We start from the raw sequence: 24,435 nt of genomic DNA on the forward strand, positions 1-24,435 counted from the left end.
CATCTATACCTTCCTTGACTAAGGGCCACCTTACACCCAGCCAAAATGTGCTGAATGGTGCCCATCCTCTCCTCACATAACTTGCACTTCCCATCCTCATCTTCACTCCACTTGGAAACCATAGAGGGGGTTAAGAGGGTGCCGTACACAGCACTTAGCATGAACCCAATAAGTGAGTCACCATACTTAAAAAGTGTATGCCAGCTCAAATCCGTCTTCATTACGAGCTCTCTCCACTCACCCCACCTGCTCTGCATCTCCAGAGAACCTACTTGCACCTCCCTCTCTCTTTCAATGTTCTCCTTCACTCTCAGCATAACCTCCCTCTCTCTTTCCCGCTCATCCATCCTCTCCCAAGGTTTTTTCCAGTCACCAAAACCGATGCCAACTCTTTTTTGAGGTTGCACCATCCCTCGCACCGATTCACAGACCAAATCTCTTCTGGCCTCTTCCAGTTCTGTCTCAGGCCTCCAAACTCTACCAGAACGAACTTGGGGCTGGACTGCTTTAATCAGGTCATCCTTAGATGTCTGATAAGATTGCAACAGTCGACATTTCTCTATCTTCCATGTATCTGTCAAGCTGCTCACCGGTAAGGCCACACTGGATGATTGACTGAACAGACAAAGACCACTCAGAGTGTGCCCCACCCCTAACCACTTTCTGAGGAAACTATTGGTATTCTGTTCCCATCTGGTAACTGTTGTGATCGGAATATCATAGATGGCAAGAGGCCACTTCAGTTTTGGAAGGACCATGTACTGATATCCCCAGCACTTCTGGAGTCCAGTAAGGGAACTTTCATCGAGTCTCCGAAGAAAAGTGTTAAGGTCGACCTTGGTTGAGTCGATGACTGATTTGTCATTTCCTTCCACTCTTATCCATCTCCCAAGGAATTTTATCGGCTTCTCTGACACATTCGGAATCACCTCACCACCCAACTGCAAACACAACTCTTCTCTCTCCACCTCCTCCTCTCCTACCACTACCTCCTCAACCCACCTCACAGCCACTCCCTTCTTCAACACCAGTGCTCTGGACTTGGACGACTTTAACTTAAATCTGGACCAGTCCACGTACTTCTGAAACACATTGAGTAACGTTTGCATATCTTCTGCACGTGCGGTGGTCAGACAGCTATCGTCCATAAACAGCTTCAGAGTTGGTATTGGTGTGTCATCCTTGATGTACTCAATGCTTCTCGGAACCTTAGACTTTAGGTGTTCATGCCCAAGGTTCATGCACAAGACAAACAAGATGACTGATATCACACACCCCATGAAGATTCCTATCTCAAACTGCTGCCAGTCTGATGTCACCGTTCTTGAGGAGAACCTTCCAAATACCCCGGAGAAGTACCGTAGGATAATGTTGATAACCTTCTCAGGGACGTTGTAGAAACGGAGGGCCCTGGCAATCAGAACATGGGGTACCGCTCCGTAAGCGTTAGCCAGGTCAAGCCAAACTACACTCAGATCCTTCTTCTTGACCTTTGCCTCCTTCAGTACCTCCCACATGGCACCAAAATGCTCCGTGCACCCACGGACGCCTGGCACACCACCCTTCTGTATAGAGAGGTCTACATATCCATTCGAGACAACAAAGCTGGTCAACCTCTTCGCCAGGATCGCCAAATAGATCTTCCCTTGAATGTTACCCAGGGAAATAGGCCGTCCTGAACTTGGTGAAAAGTCACCATCCGCCTTTGGGATGTAGACACCCTCGAAATACCTACAATTGTCAGGATATTCTTCTAACTTATATCCAGTTCTTAGCAGGTCCCAGAGATTCTTGGCAATACCAGGACATCTCTTGTACACTGTGTACGGGATCCCGTTATTACCCGGGGCACTCTTGCTCCTTGCCTTCTTTACAACCTCCTCAAACTCCTTCTTGGATACCGTTGTGAGGTCAAAGGCAACAGAGGGTTCAGGAGCACACTCAGGCAGACCCTCAAGTATACCAAGGGGCTGCTGCCGGGCTGGATCTCCGTACGTTCTGGCCAAGTGATCATCTAGCTCCTCCTTTGAACACTTAAGCTCACCCACTGGACTTGGATTTAGCACTCCCTTGACTGTCTTGAAAGGGTCGCGTCCAAAATCCCCTCTAACTCTCCTTATCTCTCTCTGCTTCTGTCTCCTTTTCTCAGCCCTCCTCAACTTCATCAAACGACCAGCTAACACTCTCAATAATGCCTCATAACCATCTTTCTCTATCTCACTCCTTGCCTTCCTTTTCTTCCTCCTCAACTGCTTCCTCTTTTCAATCAGGCTGTCAATCTCCTCCTTTCGCCTGTTCTTAAAGCTCATGGACTTCTTTCCACTACCAGCACCTACTTCAACAATACCAAACAACTTGACACCCTCGCCGTACACTACATCACAATGACTCACCATCTTCTCTTGAAATGGTTTCCGCTTGAGAACCACTGCAAACTTCTCTACCACACACTCATCAAACTTACTCCATCGACCATCATTGGACGCCGGCCACTTCACCTTGTCTCTTTTGCTAGCAGGTGGTTCGACTGAAATTCTCTTGTCAAGGAGAGCCCGGATATCTCTAGCACTGTGGTTGTTTTCCTGGCTAGATACCTCCGTCGAAGTTACAGGCATACTGCCAGCCGACGACTCCCCTTCCCAAATGCACTTCATTCGACCCCGATGGATATTCCTGCCTTTGACTGTGTCAAACCGACGTCCACATACACAGATACAACTCTGTCCCTCTCCTGCTTCAACCGTCGAGGACTCTCGACTACCTAAGTTTGTCCTTTTCCGGAGTACAGGTAAGTGGAGGGATGCCTACAAAGCCTTTATTGTTAACCCGGGCAACTCGTCTCTAAATAAAGACTCCCGGGGCCTTAGAGAAGCAGGAGGCGTGGTACCGATGTAGGCTGAGGTAGCCACTTTTATGACCCCGTCTGACTTCTCTATTGCAGATCCGCTGCAGGCTCCGACCACTACCCAACCTAAGGACCAAAACCAGGCATACTATCTGTCTTATCATATGGGTCTTACCCCATGGTAGCTGGCCTATCCCAGCAGTATTCAACAAAGCAGAGTTGAGACACAGTTAATAAACTGCGGAGTGACTAAAATGCTATACAGCAAAAACAGAAAGCTCCAACCAAACACTCCACCTACTGATCCTAACCACCCTAACAACTCTCAAGCTCTCTCTCTTCAACCCTCATTCCCTCACTCCTCTTGGTGCACAAAACCATTCCAACCTATGTATGTCCCCCTTACGGGTTCCACAAGCCCAACGGTACATAGTTAGACGAAAAACAGAGAAGCCTTGATTGCCAGATCAAGGACTGCATCAGTAGCAGCGAAATACGGATATACCTTCTCCCTTACAGTCAGCGAGCTGACAACTATCTGACTGTGTCTTTTAGGCCTTGCCACACCACCTTCGCTATTGCATCCGCTCGCCCGTATTCACTGACACATGCCACACCTGGGTTTAGTATGAAGATGTACGCATATTCACCCAAGATGCGGAGATGCCTCAGTTTAGCAAGTTGAGATACAACAGCAAACTCACAGGAGCCTGGATCAGAATCATCAGTTACCAACCTGACACCGTTTCGGGGCTTTAATCGCAATACGGTTTCCTGTCAGGCGCCCCAGCAGTCCACCCTTGAACCACCATCTGATCCGAGAGTCACTTGAGGAGACCCGTTAGAGCTGTTAGAGCTGTATCTAATATAACTAATATAACTGCATAATTAAATGAATAGTTTGTACTCCTTCCATGTAGTGTACACTTAATACCGAACAATATGTCTAGACAGTAGACAGTAGACATAAGTAGTTAAAGCTTCAAAAGACTAATGCTCATGTTGTATGATCGCGGGAAAAGATTAAATTATATTAGGCGTGCAGAACTTGAAAAATCCTGCGCACATCTGAGGTGTCGCCATCGATCTGTATGTGGTTTAGATCATTTCATACTTTGCGCGGTGTTGTTTCGTGTTAACAATAACGATGCGTATCATGTCACGTCATATTACTGCATCGTATGCCAACTTTATTGACTGTAATAAAATATTCTGTCTCGTCTTAGTTATTATTTGTATCTAACATAAACTAATACATTTTGATGCTTACTCGACACATCTACAGCACCAACGACTTTCGAGCCTTTTATTTGATATACGATTCTTTAAAAGCATACCGCAATCTTGATATTAGTTGCTTCTTGAATGTAATCAGTAACCGAGACCTTTATGCTCGTTGTGGGGTGACTCCATTAACAGAGAGGGTTGCTAAGTCTCGCTGGAAAATGCTCGGTCATATCCTTAGAAGTGATTGTAACTCCCCACCCCAACTAGCATTGAGTTTTACTGTTGAGAGTATGGAGAATATGAAAGGGAGAATTGGTAGACATCAGATCAGTATTTTCAAAACCATTTTGAGTGATTTAAATAAAAGAAATATGAATTTATGTTATTTGACAGATTTGACAGAACTTCGACATATAGCCTCGAACAGAAACCATTGGAGAAACTTGTTTAGTTTTTGATACTTTAATTTTTTCGGTTAAATATTTAAGTTTGTTTTCAGAGTTCTTCACGTAGACTTATCAGATCCCTAGGATGTTTTTATATTACTACTTCGGATTTGTGTAAAGTTTGATAATAATAATAAAAAAATTGAATGTAAATGTAAAGTAACATCTGTTCTCAACTATGTATTCGCTTTTTACTATTCAGTGTCGAATGTCGATTAACTGTTAAATAATCAGCCACGAGTTTATCAGCTGATATCATAATTTTATTTGTTTTGACTTGCTGAATTTTATCACTCGGTAATTTATTAAGCTTGTTTCACCAAAATACCTCTTAAATGATGATTGATCCGTGTGTAACAGTCGTCAAGCACCAAAAAATGGTTGCTATGCCTGTAATTAATTAACACATAACTGGCGTCGCGCGCAAAATAGACTCCTTTTTATACACATAATTATAGGGGAGTGGTCTATATTGCGAAGGAGCAGACTTTTGTCGACATCGTAGGTACATCGGGCCACCTCATATATCCAAACCCGATTACTTATTCCCTACGATCTTTTTGCCTTCGGCAAGAGTAGGGAAAAAATTATAGATATTATATCAAATATGAGATATATGAAATATATGAGAATATTATAGATATACAATATACATGATAAACAATGTACATAAGAATATGGGATATAATTGTGGTCCAACAATTATATCTTTATAATAAAGTAAAACCTCAGAAAAACAACACATTTCATATCATGCCGTATCTATTCTATATCGTTTTAGTGTTTATGGTTATGTATCTTGATTCTTGCTATATCGGCTCTTTTATATTGTGCATGATTAAAGCTTCCTCTACAGTGCTCATCTTTTATTTATCAGTTTAATTTTATCTGTGCTCTCCTTCTTTGCAATTTTTTCTAGAGCTCCCATATTTCCTTAATATTTTTAAGCATGAGAATCTCCATCAGACATCGCTATTTCATTTTCTCGATTCTCCATATTTTTCTCAGCAATGTTAGTGTCAGCATTATCTCTTTTGACTCCAACACGATCTCCCTTTTCTACCATTTCCAAGTTCTCCTCCTTGAGTCCCTCCGTTTTGTCATCGCCACTCTGTTGTAGCTCTTCGGACTTAATTTTCTTCTGTTCAGTTCCCTCATTATCTCTTCCAACATCTAGTTCATCCTCTTGTACGTTCAGCTGCACAAGCGTGTCAGTTCCATTTGCCACCTTTTGTTGTAGCTCATCCATTTTCACTCTCTTCTGCTCAAGTAAAACATGTTTAGTTCCATCATCGATTCTATGTTCTTCCGCTTTCATTTGCTCAGGTGCTTCAAATTCTTTATCAACTGCAAGATTTTCTGGTACTTTGGCTAGATCCTTTGCTTGCACTTTAACTTCTTCAAGTTCAGTTGTGTCCTGATGTACTTCTATTCGAGTCAATGTATCATATTTTCTCTGTTCCTCTGATTGCTCTTTTGCTGGTTCTCTCGCCAATGCCTTTGATTGGACTTTCACTTCTACAAGTTCGATCGGTTCCTCATGTTGTTCGGTTGTTTTCGGCTGTAGATTTTTATAGTGTGTATCAGCTGGCAGAACAGTATCATGAATTCTTTGTTGCTTTCTTGGCTCTTTGGTGAACTCCTTTGATTGTACTTTGACTTCCCCTAGTTCTGCAGTTTCTTCTTGAATCCTTCTCCTGAATCGAGGTACTGCTTTTACTGTTACAGCTGAATTTTTAACTCTGTTATGTGTTCTTCGTAATGCAGTCAGGAAGAAACTTGTCAAGGCATCATCAAACAGGAGGGGGTTAATGACGGAGTTAATGGGAAGAACTATCATTGAAAAATAACCGTACCATGGGGTGGCGTCCACCACCTCCATGGAGTGAAGAATGCAGATAGAAATGAAAGGCAACCAACAAGCAAAGTCAGATGCTATGATAAGAGAGATTCTTCGGTTCATTTTCGAATTCCTCTTTTCGACTTGGCGATCGTTCTGACCTCCAGTAAGTTGTCTTGATGATCTGATTGAGATAAACCCGATGAGGGTATAAGACATTGTAATAATGATGAAGCATACAAAGTTGAGGAGAATAAGTGCCCAGACGAACATTCTTTGAGGGTCATCGTTCTTGACAAAGTATTTGAAGAGGCAAACTCCATCGTTTCCATAGAAATCAACTTTTGTTTCTTTCACTGTGTGGTCTTCGTAGTCGAGATCATGAGAAAACATTTCTCGTGTCATCTTGTTTATCAAGTCCCAGCTCAAGGTTGTTGCTTTCATTCTTCCATAATAACCTTCCAAGGTATTGAACATTTGCTGTTTGTTGGGTGTTCCAATGAACAAATGTAACTCCTCTGGAAACTTTAGCGCATTCACGAAAAAGTCTTCAAATTTACCGATCAGTGGAGTCACAGCAATCGCTGCTGAAGCAATTGCAATTGAAAAGATTCCTGTTGCGATTTGAAGACCTTTCTTAACGTTGAACTCTCCTGGAATCCTCATTGGGTTCCATATCCCATGAATTCTGATGAGACTCAGTACCGTCATGGAAAATAAAGAAATTTGAGATCCGATTGTGCTGACGATGCCTATTGCTGAACACTTAACACTTGTGATCCAATCAATCTGATGGACACAGTAACCTTTCTTGAAGATAATTGTATCATAAACAGATATCACGATAAGATAGCAGCCAATCAAGAAGTCTCCAGAAGATATGAGAATAATGAGGGATTTGTTTATCAGTGCAACTGAGGTCTCACATCGTCTCAAAGTTCCAACGTTCTTCACTATAATGAATAGATTTGCTAAGACTGCAAATATTCCGATAACCCAGGACATCACTTTAAGAAGGTTGTTTTCTAGGATTTCTTTTGAACACTCATCGTTGCATTCGTCAGATAAGTTGAAACAATCAAAGACACCGTCACATACTTTTGTTTTCGGAATGTAATGGTCTGCAGAACATTTGTAGTGATTTGTGCAAGAGTTCTCATCGGATCCGTCTTCACAGTCTTTTACCAGGTTGCAAACTTTCGAGTAATCTAAACACTTGATTTTATCGTCACAAATAAAGTATCTGTTGGTGTATATATCTTCGAATGATCTGGTGACAAAAACAAGGTATTCGTTGTTTGCTATGGTACCGATTCTGTTAGGAAATTGGTCCGGGCAATATTCATACCTTGGTATGGTCCTGAGAGGACATGGCGAGTTGGCACATTTGTTGGTACAGCTAGTATATACATACTGCTCCCCAAACAAGTGGTCACAAACCTGTTTGCTGCTTGGAAGATGCAAAGTAGTTTTTTTGTCGACCCCGAAAAAGGTATGTTCTGGGAATATGAAGAGTTCACTTGTGCAAATGCTTTTTTGTAGTTCGATGCTCTTTAGACCTTTTTTGCAATAAGAAATCCGTTTGGTAAAGCCTTTGTCCGTAGTTAGAAGTGATACTGACTTTTCGGTAGAACTTCGGGATTGTCTGCAAATTTGATTTTCGTTGCCACAAGTTTCAATTCCATCACACATATCTCTTAACTCGACGTAACCAGGTTCTTCATTAGGGCAGACGAAAACGTTTTCACATGAGTTATCATTCTTGACAAATCTTTTGGTCCTGCCGATTCCACACGTTGGCCATATTGGCATCTCATCACTTCCGTCCACACAATCTTCGACCCCATCTTCCAACCAAGACAGTGGCAGAGTTAATTCATCTCGGTTCCCGACGCTTCTTTTGCATGTTCCCTCAGTTTGGGATTTGCATACCAAGTGCTTTTCATCTGAGTTGTCGTCACAGTCTGGTTCACCATCACACATGAAGTGTTTATGCAAAGTGCAGCCTTTTGATATTGGATAACACACTTTCTCTATGCCATCATCACAAATTTGTTCGTTTGTTTTAAAGCAAATCATATACTTAGAAACTGTGGACAAATATCCAGCTACTTTACAAATGATGCCAATTCTTGATGGGTCGGTACAGTTTGAATGACTATTGATAAATTTCTCACAATACATGCCTGTACTTTCGGAGGTGTGAAAAACAAAGTGAATTCCAGATAGTGGGAAACATTTGGTAAAATTATGTACCGGCACAGTTATTGAAGTACCTTTATGTTTACAAGTTTCTATAGTTGCAATTGTGACCTGACAATTTGCTTCGTCCTCTCCGTTTAGACAATTTTTGTTTCCATCGCATATGTATTGTGGAAACAAATGTCTAGATTTGTCGCCAAATTCATCTTTGCAATACATGCCATATTCGTATCCATTACATAAGGCTTCATCTTCGCAGTACAGATAACCCCTGGCCCATTGTACTATGCATTCGTCATCGCAAATCGTATTTTTACGTACCAACTCCCCACTAGGTACTTTCACCAGATCATCCGGACATTCTGCTTCATCAAGTTTAGAAACAGTGCAGTCCACTTTACCATCACAAATAGAATTCATATTCTTAAGCACAAGTGTTGTGATAAGAAAACCCCCTTTTTTACACAGATAATTTTCGCACAAATACTCATTATTGGTTATTTTTCCTCCTAGCGCTTGATCGCATGCCTGATAAAAGTGCGGATCCTTCGAGCAGATCTTTCCTGTAAGCATATTTAAATAACGTTTATTAGGGATGGTTCTGTAGAATTCTTCAGAATTGTGACACATGGTGAACGTTTTGACCAAGTCGTAGCAGACGTACTTAAGGAAACCACGTTGTTCCTTAATAGTACACATTCCTGAAAAATATTATGAATTTTAGGTCCCATTTTCTCAATGAAATTTTCGACTTGATTACAGATGGAGAAATGATTAAGGACTTGTCTCAGATTGCAAACCTTCACAATGATCTAGTGATTCGTCTGATCCATCATTGCAGTGTTCAAAATAACAACCCAAAATGTGGTCATTATATTGAATTTAACTTAAATTAATTTCAGAACAATGAATTGTGGGCATCGATAAATGTGACGAAAATTTCAGCCAAGATAGAATTGAAACTAAGCCGGCCACGGCACCTTTTTTAATCAATAAACAAAAGCACATTTAATTTCGATCTTATTCTACCGCTGAGGTACTGGTAATTCGCATTTTAAGATAATTCTTGAGGTATCGCTATGATAAGATTTTTGACAGATCTTGAGCCCTTTATAGTTAAGCCATTTTCCCTTCTCTGCTCATAATTGAGGCTGTTCATGAATTAAATTACTCAAGTCTACAATGGGACCGATGTAATCTACCATAATCTATCATAATCTTTAGAAATCCTACCCTGTCCCCCTAAAAAACTCTAACCTGTTAAAACCGACTGGGGCAGGTTGGTCATCAAAAGGAGCAGTATAATTAGCTCTATCTTAACGAAATCCATTATCCACTTGGGGCTGTACTTCGTTTCATTCTTCTGAGGAGATGATATATTGTAGTTGAGTAAAATTTGATAACTTAATAGCATCACGAAAGTGGCTATTTTCATTACATTTACCGTATTTCTTTTCTCTTATTTGGGAATTTTTTCTTACAAATTCTAAAACGGTTATTTATAATACAGGGTGGCCCAAAAGTGACTACCCACACGCAACCTTTTAATAACTCACGTAATTCGCCTTCAAATTGCACCAAAATTTCAGAGATTATAGATATGGGTCAAACTTAGATTTCCTGAAAGTTTTGTAAGCCACGCCCAATTACAGTGGGCGTGGCGTGACACTCCCTCTTTTTCACTATTGTCTTCATAAAATGAGAACGCTTTAAGCTAAGAACTCCAAATTTATTGCACACATTTGGCTTGATAATTTAAAACATTTCCCAAAGTTTCAAGTCCATTGTTTAAAATTTGGCTGAGTTATGACCATTTCAAAATTCATCGGATACGTGATCCGAGCACTCAGTCAGTGATCTCTGCACTTGGTTAATGGCCTGTTTGGCTCACATGCACCGCTTGATTGGTTGCAGGGCTTGTTAGCCCTGCTAGTCACAGGTTCGTTCCTTACAATCGATAAAAAGGAATGAACTATCCATTGAATCATCGAAAATGGTTCACTATCCTCCCTATACTGCGGAACAATGATTGTTTGTCTACCTGAACAAAGAAAATGGGGAGTTCTGCCCTCAGCTTAAGCGACAATTTCAAATGAAATTCAACCGACCATCCCCTTGCCGGAAAAGCTGCTTTGATATGCATCACAATATCAAGTTCACTTTTTCTGCAAAAGACGAACTGCGAGGACCGAAGAAAACATCACCATGGCCATGGTTGTTTGTGACGTGATGGATACACCTAAAATTGGTACCCGAAAACGAACTCCTGCCTTAGACCTCAGCAGAACATCCCTTCAACGAATCCTAAAGCGAGATCTTTCTAACCGGGCCTATCGGATCACAAACAAAAACACCAACTTTTAGACCGTGATTCCCGATTTTCCTGAAAAGGTCATGATCTGGTGCGCCATCAGTTCTCGTGGAATCCTAGGACCTTACTTTTACGAAGAATTTGGTGTTTTCCTGTCTAGCAAAGTCATTATCGGTATCCAATCAATCATGATCAGGTCGTCATCTCCTCAGTATGTTTGGTGAAGCCTAATGAACCTCATTAATACACGCTAACGCCTTACTCTTGATCAGATTGGGTGACGAGATCACTGATTGAGTGCAAAGATCACTGACTGAGTGCTCAGATCACGTATCCGATGAATTTTGAAATGGTCATAACTCAGCCAAATTTTAAACAATGGACTTGAAACTTTGGGAAATGTTTTAAATTATCAAGCCAAATGTGTGCAATAAATTTGGAGTTCTTAGCTTAAAGCGTTCTCATTTTATGAAGACAATAGTGAAAAAGAGGGAGTGTCACGCCACGCCCACTGTAATTGGGCGTGGCTTACAAAACTTTCAGGAAATCTAAGTTTGACCCATATCTATAATCTCTGAAATTTTGGTGCAATTTGGAGACGAATTACGTTAGTTATTAAGAGGTTGCGTGTGGGTAGTCACTTTTGGGCCACCCTGTATATATTCGCATGTATCCACACTATATTTACATTACACGTTCAACGTGATACAGTGATGCAGTGTGTACAACACCAACTACACCGATCAATTGCCAATCTGCGAAACATTTAATTATTATTATCACTTCGAGATGGCAGGGCCTACTCTCATGCTGTCTATAGGTGATGATTAATTCTGAAAAACTAGGGACAACTGGGGAATGATCCCAGAACCTCGACATTTCGCGTGCCTTGCTCTACCAATTGAGCTACTGACCCTGATTCCCAGAGCGAAATCACCACTCATATACAGCATAATTTCATGCTTTGTGTGGAATATCATTTATCAGTTATTTAGAATATATATTCGCTTGTATCCACACTATATTTACATTACACGTTCAACGTGATATCGTTATCAGTGCAGTGTGTACAACACCAACTACACCGATCAATTGCCAATCTGCGAAACATTTAATTATTATTATCACTTCGAGATGGCAGGGCCTACTCTCATGCTGTCTATAGGTGATGTATTTCAGAATTAATCATCACCTATAGACAGCATGAGAGTAGGCCCTGCCATCTCGAAGTGATAATTCTAAAACGGAGGAAAACATTTTGCTTCGGCCGGCGAAATCAAGTTAAAAAACTTTAACTGTGGCTGCAAACAAATAATTTATAATCTCTGCAATCACAGCAGTTAAGTAAGTAGTAATTTAGTAAGATAAAAACGTAAAAATTTCAAAAGCTGCATTAAAAACTCTCAACGGAGGAACAAATTGCGCTTCGCGGACGAAATCAAGTTAAAACTCTGTGCCTATACGCAAAAAAATATAGCCTAGTTGCAATTTCTGCAATTGAGTAAATAGTAATTTGCTTAAGATTAAAACGTGAAAATTTAAAAAACTGCAGCAACTTTAGTAAAGTCTTCAATGCTGATAAATTGTCACCTTTCAGCAAAAAGCAAAAGGTGTAGGACTGTAGGTCGAAGTAATACAGGGTATTATGAGATACAATACTACTGTACAGCACGAGATTCGAATTAAACGTTAAATAAGCTTGAGGTGCTGAACTTGCTGTTGAACCTGATTTACCAAAAAATTCAGCTGTCATTAAAAGAGAAAAATGGCAATTTATCACCACAACATCAAAAATTTGCACCAACTCTGTGTTGCTTCCTAAAGCGAAATAAGGTTTTACTTTTATAACCTGGATATATTCTAAAAAATAATAATATCTCAACTGGGTTATCAGAGCCAAATTGCATTGTAAGCAAATATAATCATTATTATGCTACTTATACAGGAGAGGTTGAGGAGTTTAGAATGGCCAAAACCTTGATTACGTATGTGAACGATCCCTGAGGCTAGACTAAAATCAAAAGTTGATTATCTTCTGGCTTTAGCTGTTTCATCCCAAAATGGAAAACAAAATGGAACGTTAGACTTAGAGTTAGAGCTAGCCAAAGTGGCCGACGGAATGTTGACAACCCTTATTATCATTTTATACGTGAGCGTATCCGATTTATTCCACTTAACGGTTTGGAAACTTTATTTGTTTCATGATATGACATTCTAGGGGTGTGAAAACTCCTCGTGGCCAGACTGTCGTGGTGAAATTCATTTGAAAACGAGCCCTCCTCGCTACTCAACCGGTTTGAATTTAATCGACAGTCATTACCAGATGGGGCATTTCGGTAATCTGTCGGTAGACATAATTTAGCTTAAGAAACAACACACAGGGGTTGCTTTAATAAACGCACGGACACGTAAAGTACGGTAAATGGTAAAGCTACTTTTAAGGCACAGTTAGGGCAGCGGCGTAACGTTGCCTGTTGGCGCCCTCGCCGAAGATGCGCCCCCCCCCCCCCCCCCCCCCCCCCCCCCCCCCCCCCCCCCCCCCCCCCCCTGTTGGCGCCCCCTCCCCTTTTGGCGCCCCTCCATAAATTGAACAAATTAGGTGATTTTAGAGGATACGCCGTTAAAATCTCTAATAAAGTGTATTTCTAGAACAAAACACGCAGTTTTGCTAGTACCTCAATTAAGTTTAAAAAAATTTTCCCACATTTAAACGACGATTTTGCGCCCCCCCTAGGATGGCGCCTCCCCCCCTCCCCCCTCCCCCCTCCGCCCTCCCCCTCCCCCTCCCCCCTTACAGCGGGGTCAGCGGGGGTCTTCGTTACGCCACTGAGTTACGGCACGCCCAGTTAAAGGGCATTGGAGTAATATCAAAAAGAACATGCCCAGAAACCACTGTGCTCAACTTAATCGTAGAGTGTGTTCTAAAAATAAACCCAAGGCGCTCTCACCTAGGGTATGATCCATGGCTTTTCTAATGGCCTTTGTCTTAATGCTTGGTTTGTGGGGGAGTTAGCAACGGGTTTGCTTGCCACAATAAAACAGGAACCCTCTTCATGCAATGCTCATGAATAAAGCATTGTTATGTCATTGGTCTGGGTACCTGCTTCGACTCCTTTCGTTATTTCACAGTAAGATAATCTCACACTGACGGGTCTTTACCAATTACCATTTGCTGCGACATATTACAAGCTACCATGAACATAGTGTTCACTAAGAACACTGACTGGAGGACCTTGGAAAAGAGCCTAAGGGACACCTGAAAGCATAAGGGACGGTTAAGCGCGGACAACACACAGGGGTTGCTTAGGGGTCGTTCACATATTACGTAATCAGCTGAGGGGGTGGGGGGGGTGGAAGGGGGTTTCAAAATAATTACGTTAGTGTAATTTTGACACAATATAGCTATCTGTTAAATTGATTACGGAGGGGGGGGGGGGGCGGGGGCGGGGTAAAAATGTTCCAAAAAATGATTACGTAATATGTGAACGACCCCTTATAAACGCACGGACACGTAAAGTACGGTAAAGCCACTTTTAAGGCACAGTTAGGGCAGCGGCGTAACGTTGCCTGTTGGCACCCCCCGCCGAAGATGAGCCCCCCTCCCCCCTGTTGGCGCCCCCTCCCCTTTTGGCACCCCTCCATAAATTGAACAAGTTAGGTGATTTTACTTTTAGAGGATACGCCGTTAAAATCTCTAATAAAGTGTATTTCTAGAGCAAAACACACAGTTTTGCTATTACCTCAGTTAAGTTTTTCAAAATTATCCCGCATTCAAACGACGATTTTGCGCCCCCTAAGATAGCGCCTGCCCCCTGCCCCCTCCCCCCTTACAGCGGGGGCCTCCGTTACGCCACTGCGTTACGGCACGCTGCACAGTTAAGGGACAATTAATTAAGCCCAGTTAAAGGACATTGGAGTAATACTAATATCAAAAAGTACATGCCCAGAAACCACTGTGCTCAACTTAATCGTAGAGTGTGTTCTAAAAATAAACCCAAGGCGCTCTCACCTAGGGTATGATCCATGGCTTTTCTAATGGCCTTTGTCTTAATGCTTGGTTTGTGGGGGAATTAGCAACGGGTTTGCTTGCCACAATAAAACAGGAACCCTCTTCATGCAATGCTCATGAATAAAGCATTGTTATGTCATTGGTCTGGGTACCTGCTTCGACTCCTTTCTTTATTTCACTGTAAGATAATCTCACACTGACGGGTCTTTACCATTCGCTGCGACATATTACAAGCTACCATGAACATAGTGTTCACTAAGAACACTGACTGGAGGACCTTGGAAAAGAGCCAATGACCGCCTGGATCCAGTTTCTTTTAAATAATGTTAACTTTCAAAAAGTAATGTTTCTCTGTAAGTATTAATATGGAGGTTGAGTGGTAACCTCCATTTTTAGCAAATGTTTTCTAAAGGATGCTATTTTATCGTTAAATAAAGAATAAGACGCAACATGCACCTCGCCAGGCTTTTATCCACCGCAGTAAGCACCTGTTTTCTCTCACTCGCTTTGTAATAGCTGGTTACAATGATATTTACAATTTATATGGTGGTAAAAAGCTGGAAAACGGCGGATTCGGCTTTAAAATATAACTTGACGACCTGATGTAACCAGCCATCACCATCGCATTCTAAATGACCAGCCCGACCAATAGAGCAGAGCCTGTTAATCGAAACATAATATAGATATATATGTGGAAATTTCAGTATTTACCTATAAAAATACTTAATCATATGTTATACGAACCTTCACTCGAGGGCCGAGGCAGATGTGTATAAAGACATTAACTTATTGTTACAATACAAAATGTATTACAGGTATAGGTATTATATCAGAGAACATGCACGACCTGGCTATGAGACAGATAGAAATAGGGGATATTATGGGAGGTTGGGTTATTCTGACAGGAATTTCTGTTATCCTTGTTCTTCTCAGCTCCTCTATTGTCGTCGTGAGTATATATGTCGTCGTGAGTATATATGTCGTTGTGAGTATATATATATGTCGTCGTGTTGTGTCGTGGTGAGTGTATATAATTGCGGGTGTGATTTACCCCGCAAATATTTCCTTTTCTAAATTTGAGATTTTGAAAGAAAATATTCCCTTATCTATACCTAATATCTCTATTTTCCTATTCGCACTACATAACACGGACACCCCTCTCTTTTCAGCTCTGTTGCCCAGCTGCTGGGGGGTCAGGATTACCAGAGTTGATTGCGTATCTAAACGGTACTAACGTACGGAGAATATTCTCACTTAAAACCTACATTGTTAAATTTATTTCCTGTCTCCTTGCTGTTGGGTCGGGTATGCCTGTGGGACCTGAGGGTCCTATGATTGCTTTAGGGTAGGTTCAAATTGTTAGTTATTTGATGAACTATCCGATATAATTTTAATGAATATTGAACATTAATGAAAATTGGGATTCAATTTCACAGATATATCAAGATGGTCAATGGTGACCAAAAAATATCGGGATTTAATTACTTTTGAGTAATAAAATCGAATTTTTAAAGGTATCAGAACTTAGCGCTTCTATATCCTCCAGCGGTCTGATAGGCGCAAGTGTTAGCCAGTTCAAGTCTAAAGTGTTAAAGATAGATATCGCCCTGTTCAAGAGGCTCCGTAATTCTGAAGACAGGTATGTAGTATACGCCTTATCTTATCTCACAATCTGCTTACGCAGTGTGTACAAACAATATTGGTATGTAACTAGATATCAGCACAAGTAATTTGATATACTTGCAGCTTGCTACAGAATATTTGACTGTCTTTAGCAGGCTCTGAAGTGTGATTTAGATATACAATATACAATATACAATATACATGATATATAGGATGAGAATTGTATTTAATATATTGGAGAGAGGGTGAGTAAATAACTGTATCTCACTTCCTTACAAGTAAAGTGTTCCTTGATTGATGCCGTGAAATGTCAGCAAATGTGAGTTATTGTATAAACCACTGTATCGCTGGCTACATGGTACCATCACTGTTCCAATACACAACAAAGATATCACATTTGTTGTGACTGTCAGGAGAAACTTCCTCACGGCTGGTGCTGGAGCCGGGGTAAGTGCCGCGTTCGGAGCACCAGTAGGAGGGCTCCTTTTCGCTATGGAGGAAGTGTCTAGTTTCTGGAGTGACAAGTTAGGCTGGCAGACATTCTTTTGTTGTATGGTTTCAGCGTTCACAGCCGTGAGTCATGTGATCCTAGTTTCAGAATGTGATCTAACAAGGAATTCATGGTGTACAGATTTTTCTGTGTAAAAATTGTAGCCTCTGCCATTTGACAATCAGAGGCAGTCTCTTAATTGGAACTGTACTGTTAAATCGAGTTTTTCAACAAAATTCGTCTTAACAGTCCGCAAAATATCAATAATTTACATGTCTAGTTCTACTAAATATCATTTAACCGAGATCGTTATGTCAACTGATTTGTTTAATGATTATGTACAATAAGCAAACATGAGTGGTATCAAAAAGTAAACTAAGCTATTAAAAATTAATAACTATATCACCCTACACCCCTACACTTAGGGGTCGCTCACATATTACGTTTTCACTGAGGGGGAAGGATGGAGTTACTAAATGATAACACAAGTGTGATTTTGTAAAACTTACGGGGGGCCGGGGGGGGGTATAAATTGGCCAAAACATTATAACGTTGTATGTGAACGACCCCTTATTAATACTCTCCAGGACCTGTTCAACTCGGCGTTCGATAAGTTTGAGTACACGGGCAACTTTGGATTGTTCCAGAAGGACAACTACATAATCTTCCATGTTGAGAACTACATTCCATTAAACCTCCTTGTTTTTATACCCGCTATTCTGTTGGGCGGCATTGGGGGTGTTTTAGGAGCAATGTTCACCTTTCTTAACCTCAAAGTTAGTTTCTCATCAAAATGGAATGAGACTGATTGATTAATCAATCAATCTTTTAGATAATCGTATGTTAATCAAAAAATACGCGCAATTAATTTCTCATGCATTTTAAAACTACATTTTTCGATTTGTGAAACTTTATTTGTGAAACTTTACCAAAGGTCAATAAAATTAAATTGACTTTATTTTATAAAGTTAGTCGACATAAACGAGCACTGTTTTAACTTTTAAATTAACAATTTCTAGATCGTACGAGTGAGGAAGATAGTCCAAGACAAGTGTGCTTCAAACCGACACCTCCTTTCCTTTGTAAAGATGTTTGAACCTATCCTGATAATGGCGATAGTGTCCACTCTGAAGGTTCTAGTTAGCGACCTCTTCCCATGCCACCTACCTCAGTGTTTATTCAACGGGACTAGGTTTGTGTTTTTCTTGCAGTTATATCATTCCTGGACTATTCACATATTATTTCAGGACAGCAAGTTTTGGCCGCTTTATTATAAAGCAATAGATGAATGACCATACCGGACAGTTTGTTTTTCGATTTTACGGCAACTTGGTAATAGCCCCACGGTCGGCACACGGTCCATGCAGATTTATCACCTCCCTCCATACCCCCCCCCCCCCTGTATAACCAGAATATAATGAGATAAGACACAAGTTCACGGCTACATCAGGTTATCAATGGTAACACTCCAAAATATATTGTATAGCATTGTATATAGAATTGTGAAATGGTGCCCACAATACTCTATTGAATAATCACATCACTTGGAGTGCTAATCGCTCTCTATACAAACATTGTAAACATTTTAATTTCAACATCTTATAATACAAAAGAGGGTAACCACACTCTATAATATAAAGAAAGGGTAAGATAGGTATAGAAAACAAGGTACCTACTAAGCAGATCTAGACATAGGAACAATATAGCACGCTTATGTGAGGGGTAAAGGAGGGGTGTCATTCAGTTATTGCCGTTCTCCATTTGCTACACGTTGTATACCTCTCGTGCACGCGAAGCGTGCACGCCGGTCGGCCGGCCGCGCGCGCTTCGCGCGCGCTCAAAAGGGGTTACAGCGTGTGTCAATTCTCCATAACATCGTGTGCCGACCGTGCGTCGGGTCATTATCAAGTTGCCAAAGTTCTTGTTCAATCTCAAGATAATAAGGAGTTAACCTCAATACGGTTAACATTTTCAATCGTTCCGTTCCATAGCTAATATTCATGGAAGTGCTTCGTCTATCTCTCACTACACAAATCCTTACTACCCAAATTCTCACTACACAAATTTGAATAAATCCAAATCAAAATAAATAAATAGACATTTTAAATAAATAGACGCTTTTTGTCTCAAGTAGATCGTTTATCGCGACCTCTGTCATACCATGTAAGTATCCGCACCGGTACACACTACAACTTGTAGTTACCTTCACAGGATACAAGATCTCAACCAATGAAATGACGTCACGTAATAGATCTCAGCCAATGACCTGTATATATTTCAGTCCAGAGTGTCTGGGACACGGGGGAGGTGAACTGTTTCACACGGAACTGACAGTAGAGACGTTCACTTGTAAACACGAGGACACGGTTACTGTCAATGGGACAGAGTATTTTAATGGGACTTACAACGCATTTGCTACCATCTTCTTTTCCTCTGGTCAGTTTAATTTCATAGATTCATAACTGTAGCTTTATTTAAAGTTTAGATATAGAATATAGACGCTTAAATATAAACGTTATACAGTGAAAATATATTATACACCGATGAGTTCAAACGACTATAATGCGTCAAATCGGGGTCGTCGAAAAAACTAAATATTCAGACCCTGTAAACTTCAACCAGTAGCCAAATCAGTAAATACAATAGAGGTTGTATGGGATCACGCGATCTTCCAGTTTTCTTGATCAGGCTCTTCCATAACTTCTTTCTTTACTGACCAATATTCAAGTTCGTGATTAACATCTGAGAGTTGGAAGCATTTTTATGATTCTGAAGATTGTTGAGTACTTCAAAGTGTAGATTTTACTTCAAGAGTATTGCGAGACAGGGTGTTGTGGCTCCCCAGGGATACTCTACTTTTAGACGATCCCATCTTGCTGACATTAGATCCCATCCTGAGGCTGCTGGAATTCATGTTGACATATTTGTTGCGAACTATAATCCTACTCGGGTCTTCAGCCACAACTTTCAGCCATTTCACGAACTGAGACATCCGTAACAGATAGAGACACGGATTGGCAGCGGAATTCAGGAGAGGAAGAAGAAACTGAGCAACAAGATGAGCGTTGTAAGGAAAACTTGAATTTTCAAGTATTCGAGGGACAGGTCGGAACATGGTGACGAAGTAGAGAGCCTGCAGGAGGAAACAGGGCAGATAGCACACCAAGAACAGGGCCGTGAAGAGTGCTATCGTGATGGAGACCCTCTTGAACTTCTTCTCATTTTTACTGTTAATATGAGTGTACTGCGTAGCTTTCCTCCTCATCAGAACGACAGTGCTGGTAAGGAAACTAGCAAATACCAGGAGACAAGGTAGGATAAGTTCCAGTTGCAGGAGGATGGAGTAGAGACGAGCTGATGTGGAGTACTCCTCCTTGGAACCCTCCTCCTTTGACTGAATTGCTGCTAGTTCACAGAGAGATAGGTATTTATAGTAGTGATCTTCGACCCATTTAAAGGAGAGGAAGACAATGTCAATAGTTAGGAGCAGGGCTGTGTAACCCACCACTCCCCATAACATCTTGTTGGCGTAATGTTTGATATGTTTCATGGGGTAGACAATAGAGATGGTGCGTGTCACACTTAGCAGTACGACTATCAGCATTGATACCCTGAAAACCAGGTAGTAGAATACCGGCCACGTGATGCACACCAAGGAGTGCTCAAATAAAACTGGGGATCTGGAGCTGAGCAGGGAGGTGATAACGGGGAACGCTGCTGCTGAGGTCAGAGCATCGCACACCGTTATGATAGAGTAAAAAGAGTAGTGAAGAGACTTGCGTTGTCCCTGTCTGAAGTAGAGAGCTGATAGATGTTCCCAACACTCCTACTACACTTAACAGAATCGCTGCTGAACCCATTATAGTATCTATATTTGGGGAATATGTGTCTGGATAGTTTGTGGAGTGGTAGTACTCTATATTGTTGTCGGAGTTGTTTTCGGGAAGGAGGAAAGGTCTTAGAGTTTCTATGGGAACAACAAAAGCTCCTATACCTTCTTCGGGAGTTGTGTTGTATGGATGCGTAACGTTGACAGTCATGTTCTGGGGGAGTTTCTATATTTAGTTTGTTTAAACATACGAAAAGAACAACATCAACTTTGTACATCTTAGTTGCCGAGAACAACAATAAAGAAATTTTCTTATGTAATGAACATTACTCAGTTATTCACTGAAAAGACTGTAAGTTAAAACTTTCAAACTACATCTTTGAAAACAGGCTTTTAGGTTCGCCTCTGAACCGAGAGCAAACAACTAAAATATCCAAACTTTGTACTTTGTACTTGGCACTGTAGTGAAGTTCCACTCTAGAAACAAGTTCTCCTTAATCTTCTACTTAAAACTTAAAAGTCGTGGAAAGAGTGCCACAACTTCTCTGGGAACAATAAAGGCAGCGACAAGGGCCGGCAACAGAACAAAGAAGTTCAGGAACAAGCACTCAAATGTTACAAGAACTTAATTCTGTATAAATATCTCCGGGATTTCGACGCGGGATCATATTATCACTCAGCCCGGCCCGCTGTTAGATAAACATCTCAAGGTGATATCATCCCGCCCCGGAAATTTGTATAAACCCGGCCCGCTTTTTAGTCGTAACTGATGTTTATCATTCAATTCTCCGACTTACAATAATCAATGATACTGCTGATTAGAACTCGATAATAGTAGAACAGTTAGACGCGCGATCACGTGGGCGCGTCACGTGCGTACCACGTGCCACCAATAGCATACGCCGAGTCTATACCACGTGACACGAAAGCGCACCACGTGATATGAAACATCGTAACCGTCCACTTCTTTTACACGCAAATTCCTGGGAACGTTGCCAAAGCAGCTAATTCTTGGAATTTCTCCAACGCGTGGCGTGAGAAGTTGGCGACTAGCCAGCTACCCTTGTCCGTGCCCTAAAAATAGTATTGTTTTGCTTGCTCTCCTTCCAGCTCTTGTTCCTGCTAACGTTCAAGCTATTGCTCCACTATGACAGATCGGTTTGACATTCAGATTGATGAACTGCTTTCCAATCGTGTTCCGGACAGTACAGTTAGAGTCAACAACTGGGCTCTAAACAAATTTAATTCTTGGCTTCAGTCATCCAGATTTGCTCGTGACTTCAATGACTTTGACCAAATTCCTGTTCAACGACTCAACTACATTTTAGAGTGCTTTCTTGTTTCTGTTGGATTTGACTTGAAGATGAAGACTATGTATTCTGTATAAATCCCTTGTCGAAATCGCCGGAGATAATTATAATCCATAAACACTTCACGCTCAGGGCTAAATAAATGTAATCCCTCAGCTGGCGCTTCGGGATTACATATTAACACAAAACTCGTGCGCTACGCGCACTCGTATGTGTTTATCAGATCATCCCGCTAGCGCGGGATGATCTGTTATATAAACCCTTTGCGTGGCGGGTTTATGTTATTAGAAATACGGTCCCAGTTAAACGTGTAGAGGAAGACTAACCAAACAGCAACTACAGAGCACAGCTAGAATGATCACATTATCTTTTAATCTCAGCAGCTCCCCGGTCCCCGGAGGAAGTGAATTTGTCTCCTGGCTGGCCAGTGACGCAGCACTCAACCTCTCATTAGGTCGTTAGTGTGACTGATGTAATTGTTATAGTTACGATTTTAGAGCGTACTTTTGGGTGGTCCTCGTCCCTTAAACGATTTGTGACCTTATAAGGTTTGTATAGGTGTTCACACCCGTGATCTTGATTTCAAATTGTCATGACTAAATCTCCGAACTACCATGATGCATGAATCAATTAGGATACGTCACGAGTCCCTGATACGTTACCAGATTTTCGTGCTTAATTGTATTGCAGTCATTACGCAATCAGGAGGTGCACATAATCAATAATAATATGTTACCTTACTCATGATAACACATACATTATATTATATTATACTAATTTGATTTAAAATACATATTACGACCCAGATTTCTATCTAATCACGTTTGAAAAGCTCTGTCACTGAGTTGCAGTAATAACCTGATCGTGCGCTCTGCGCAAGGAGGGCACTACATATTTAGCTATTGTTTCAGCTTGATCTGATTCCTTCATTAATACAGTCTGTTGAACATCTGTTGTTACCTTACTCAAAAAATAAATTGGTCTGCGGCCTCTGAAATTAATGTTATGATAAGAAGGAGCCGTGTCATGATGATAGAGATATTATTTTGTAGTTTTCAATCTTGATACCCTTCTCGCCTCCAATTACCGATAAGAACCGCTTTGCGTAAGATTCGGAATAATAGTTATCGGTGTCCAAAACTATACTATTTATTACCTTGCTCCAGAGCAAAAAATTGGTAATAGATCCAGGAGACCTGTGTTCCACGTGTGCACTGTAGTGACCTGTACTTATCATCAATATCAACGTACGAGGTCAGCTATCATTGCTGCTATAAAGTTGAAAATAAGCTGGGTTTCAGGTTTGGCTGACATCACACAGTCGCCAGTTATCCACGTGAACATACTAAGGACTGACTATTTCAGTTACTACTTATCAGCTGCTCTGGAAGCACGTGACTATATTTTCTGTGTAACTAATAATTTTAGACTCCTCCCTGTACATGATAAGGTCGGAAATTTATTCCAAGATCAGCACCTGTGGCCACGTTATAATTAAATTCAACGTCATTTGCTCGATGGTTTTCAATGCTGCTCAGCCTCCTTCAAGTAGCATTCAGCTGGGTGGGTTGCTGAGATAAGACTCACTAGAGCGTTAGCCCTGTTTTATGTGCTCTTCCTCAGTATGGTTCTGACTTCCGAGTTCTGACTACTGGTATACGTATATATTGCGAATTGGTTTAGTGTATTTATATAATAGTATTTAAAATGATGATGTCATAAAATAAATAATAACACCTGTAATCCTTATTTTTAACGACCTAGAAAGTTATGGCAATCTTTGGAAAAGCTGGGATTAAAGTTTCGAATGGGACTTATTTCTTGAGGGACGGCAACAACTGGGATGACTTCCTGAACTACTTCTTCGCCATACTGTTCATCTTCTGCTTTCTTATCGGGATTTTCCTCAACCCCTTCATCATCGCTTACCACTCAAAACAAAAGAAAACATTTGCCACATTTCTGTTTCTGCTCGTTAGCTTGATAGATCAGCTCAAAAGTCTCTACTTCCCTTTGGTTCTCATCCCAAAACTTCTTTCACCCTTGAGCGACACGGACTACTATTATATCATGCCGGTCAAGGACCTCAGCTCTATCCATTGGACTGCGCATTCTAACAACTTCATGGTATCTTTGAACAAGTTTGAGATGTTGCTATTGGTTGTACCTTGTGTTTCTAGATACTTAGGTATAGTGCGTCCTTTATCTTCAGCCATAAAACGGAATTTAGTCTTCTCTGCAGTTCTTGTTTTCCTCTTTTTGTATTCCTTCTTGATGCGTATACCGGATTATTTTCAACAGAC

At 41.0% G+C, this 24,435-nt stretch overlaps 1 protein-coding gene across 1 annotated transcript in view; it reads left to right on the forward strand.

The window, feature by feature from the left end:
- Positions 1 to 24,435, forward strand: part of LOC134816083 (chloride channel protein C-like) — a 47,454-nt gene that overhangs the window by 14,322 nt on the left and 8,697 nt on the right. The window contains exons 3-9 of the mRNA XM_063824822.1: positions 15,696 to 15,829; positions 16,050 to 16,225; positions 16,427 to 16,519; positions 16,917 to 17,076; positions 17,581 to 17,769; positions 18,013 to 18,185; positions 19,275 to 19,429. Coding sequence (XP_063680892.1) covers positions 15,696 to 15,829; positions 16,050 to 16,225; positions 16,427 to 16,519; positions 16,917 to 17,076; positions 17,581 to 17,769; positions 18,013 to 18,185; positions 19,275 to 19,429 — 1,080 coding nt within the window. The remainder of the gene's footprint in view (positions 1 to 15,695; positions 15,830 to 16,049; positions 16,226 to 16,426; positions 16,520 to 16,916; positions 17,077 to 17,580; positions 17,770 to 18,012; positions 18,186 to 19,274; positions 19,430 to 24,435) is intronic.

The sequence above is a fragment of the Bolinopsis microptera genome, chromosome 5, assembly GCF_026151205.1.
Source record: "Bolinopsis microptera isolate Bmic1 chromosome 5, MBARI_Bmic_1.0, whole genome shotgun sequence".
In the NCBI taxonomy this organism is placed as follows: domain Eukaryota; kingdom Metazoa; phylum Ctenophora; class Tentaculata; order Lobata; family Bolinopsidae; genus Bolinopsis; species Bolinopsis microptera.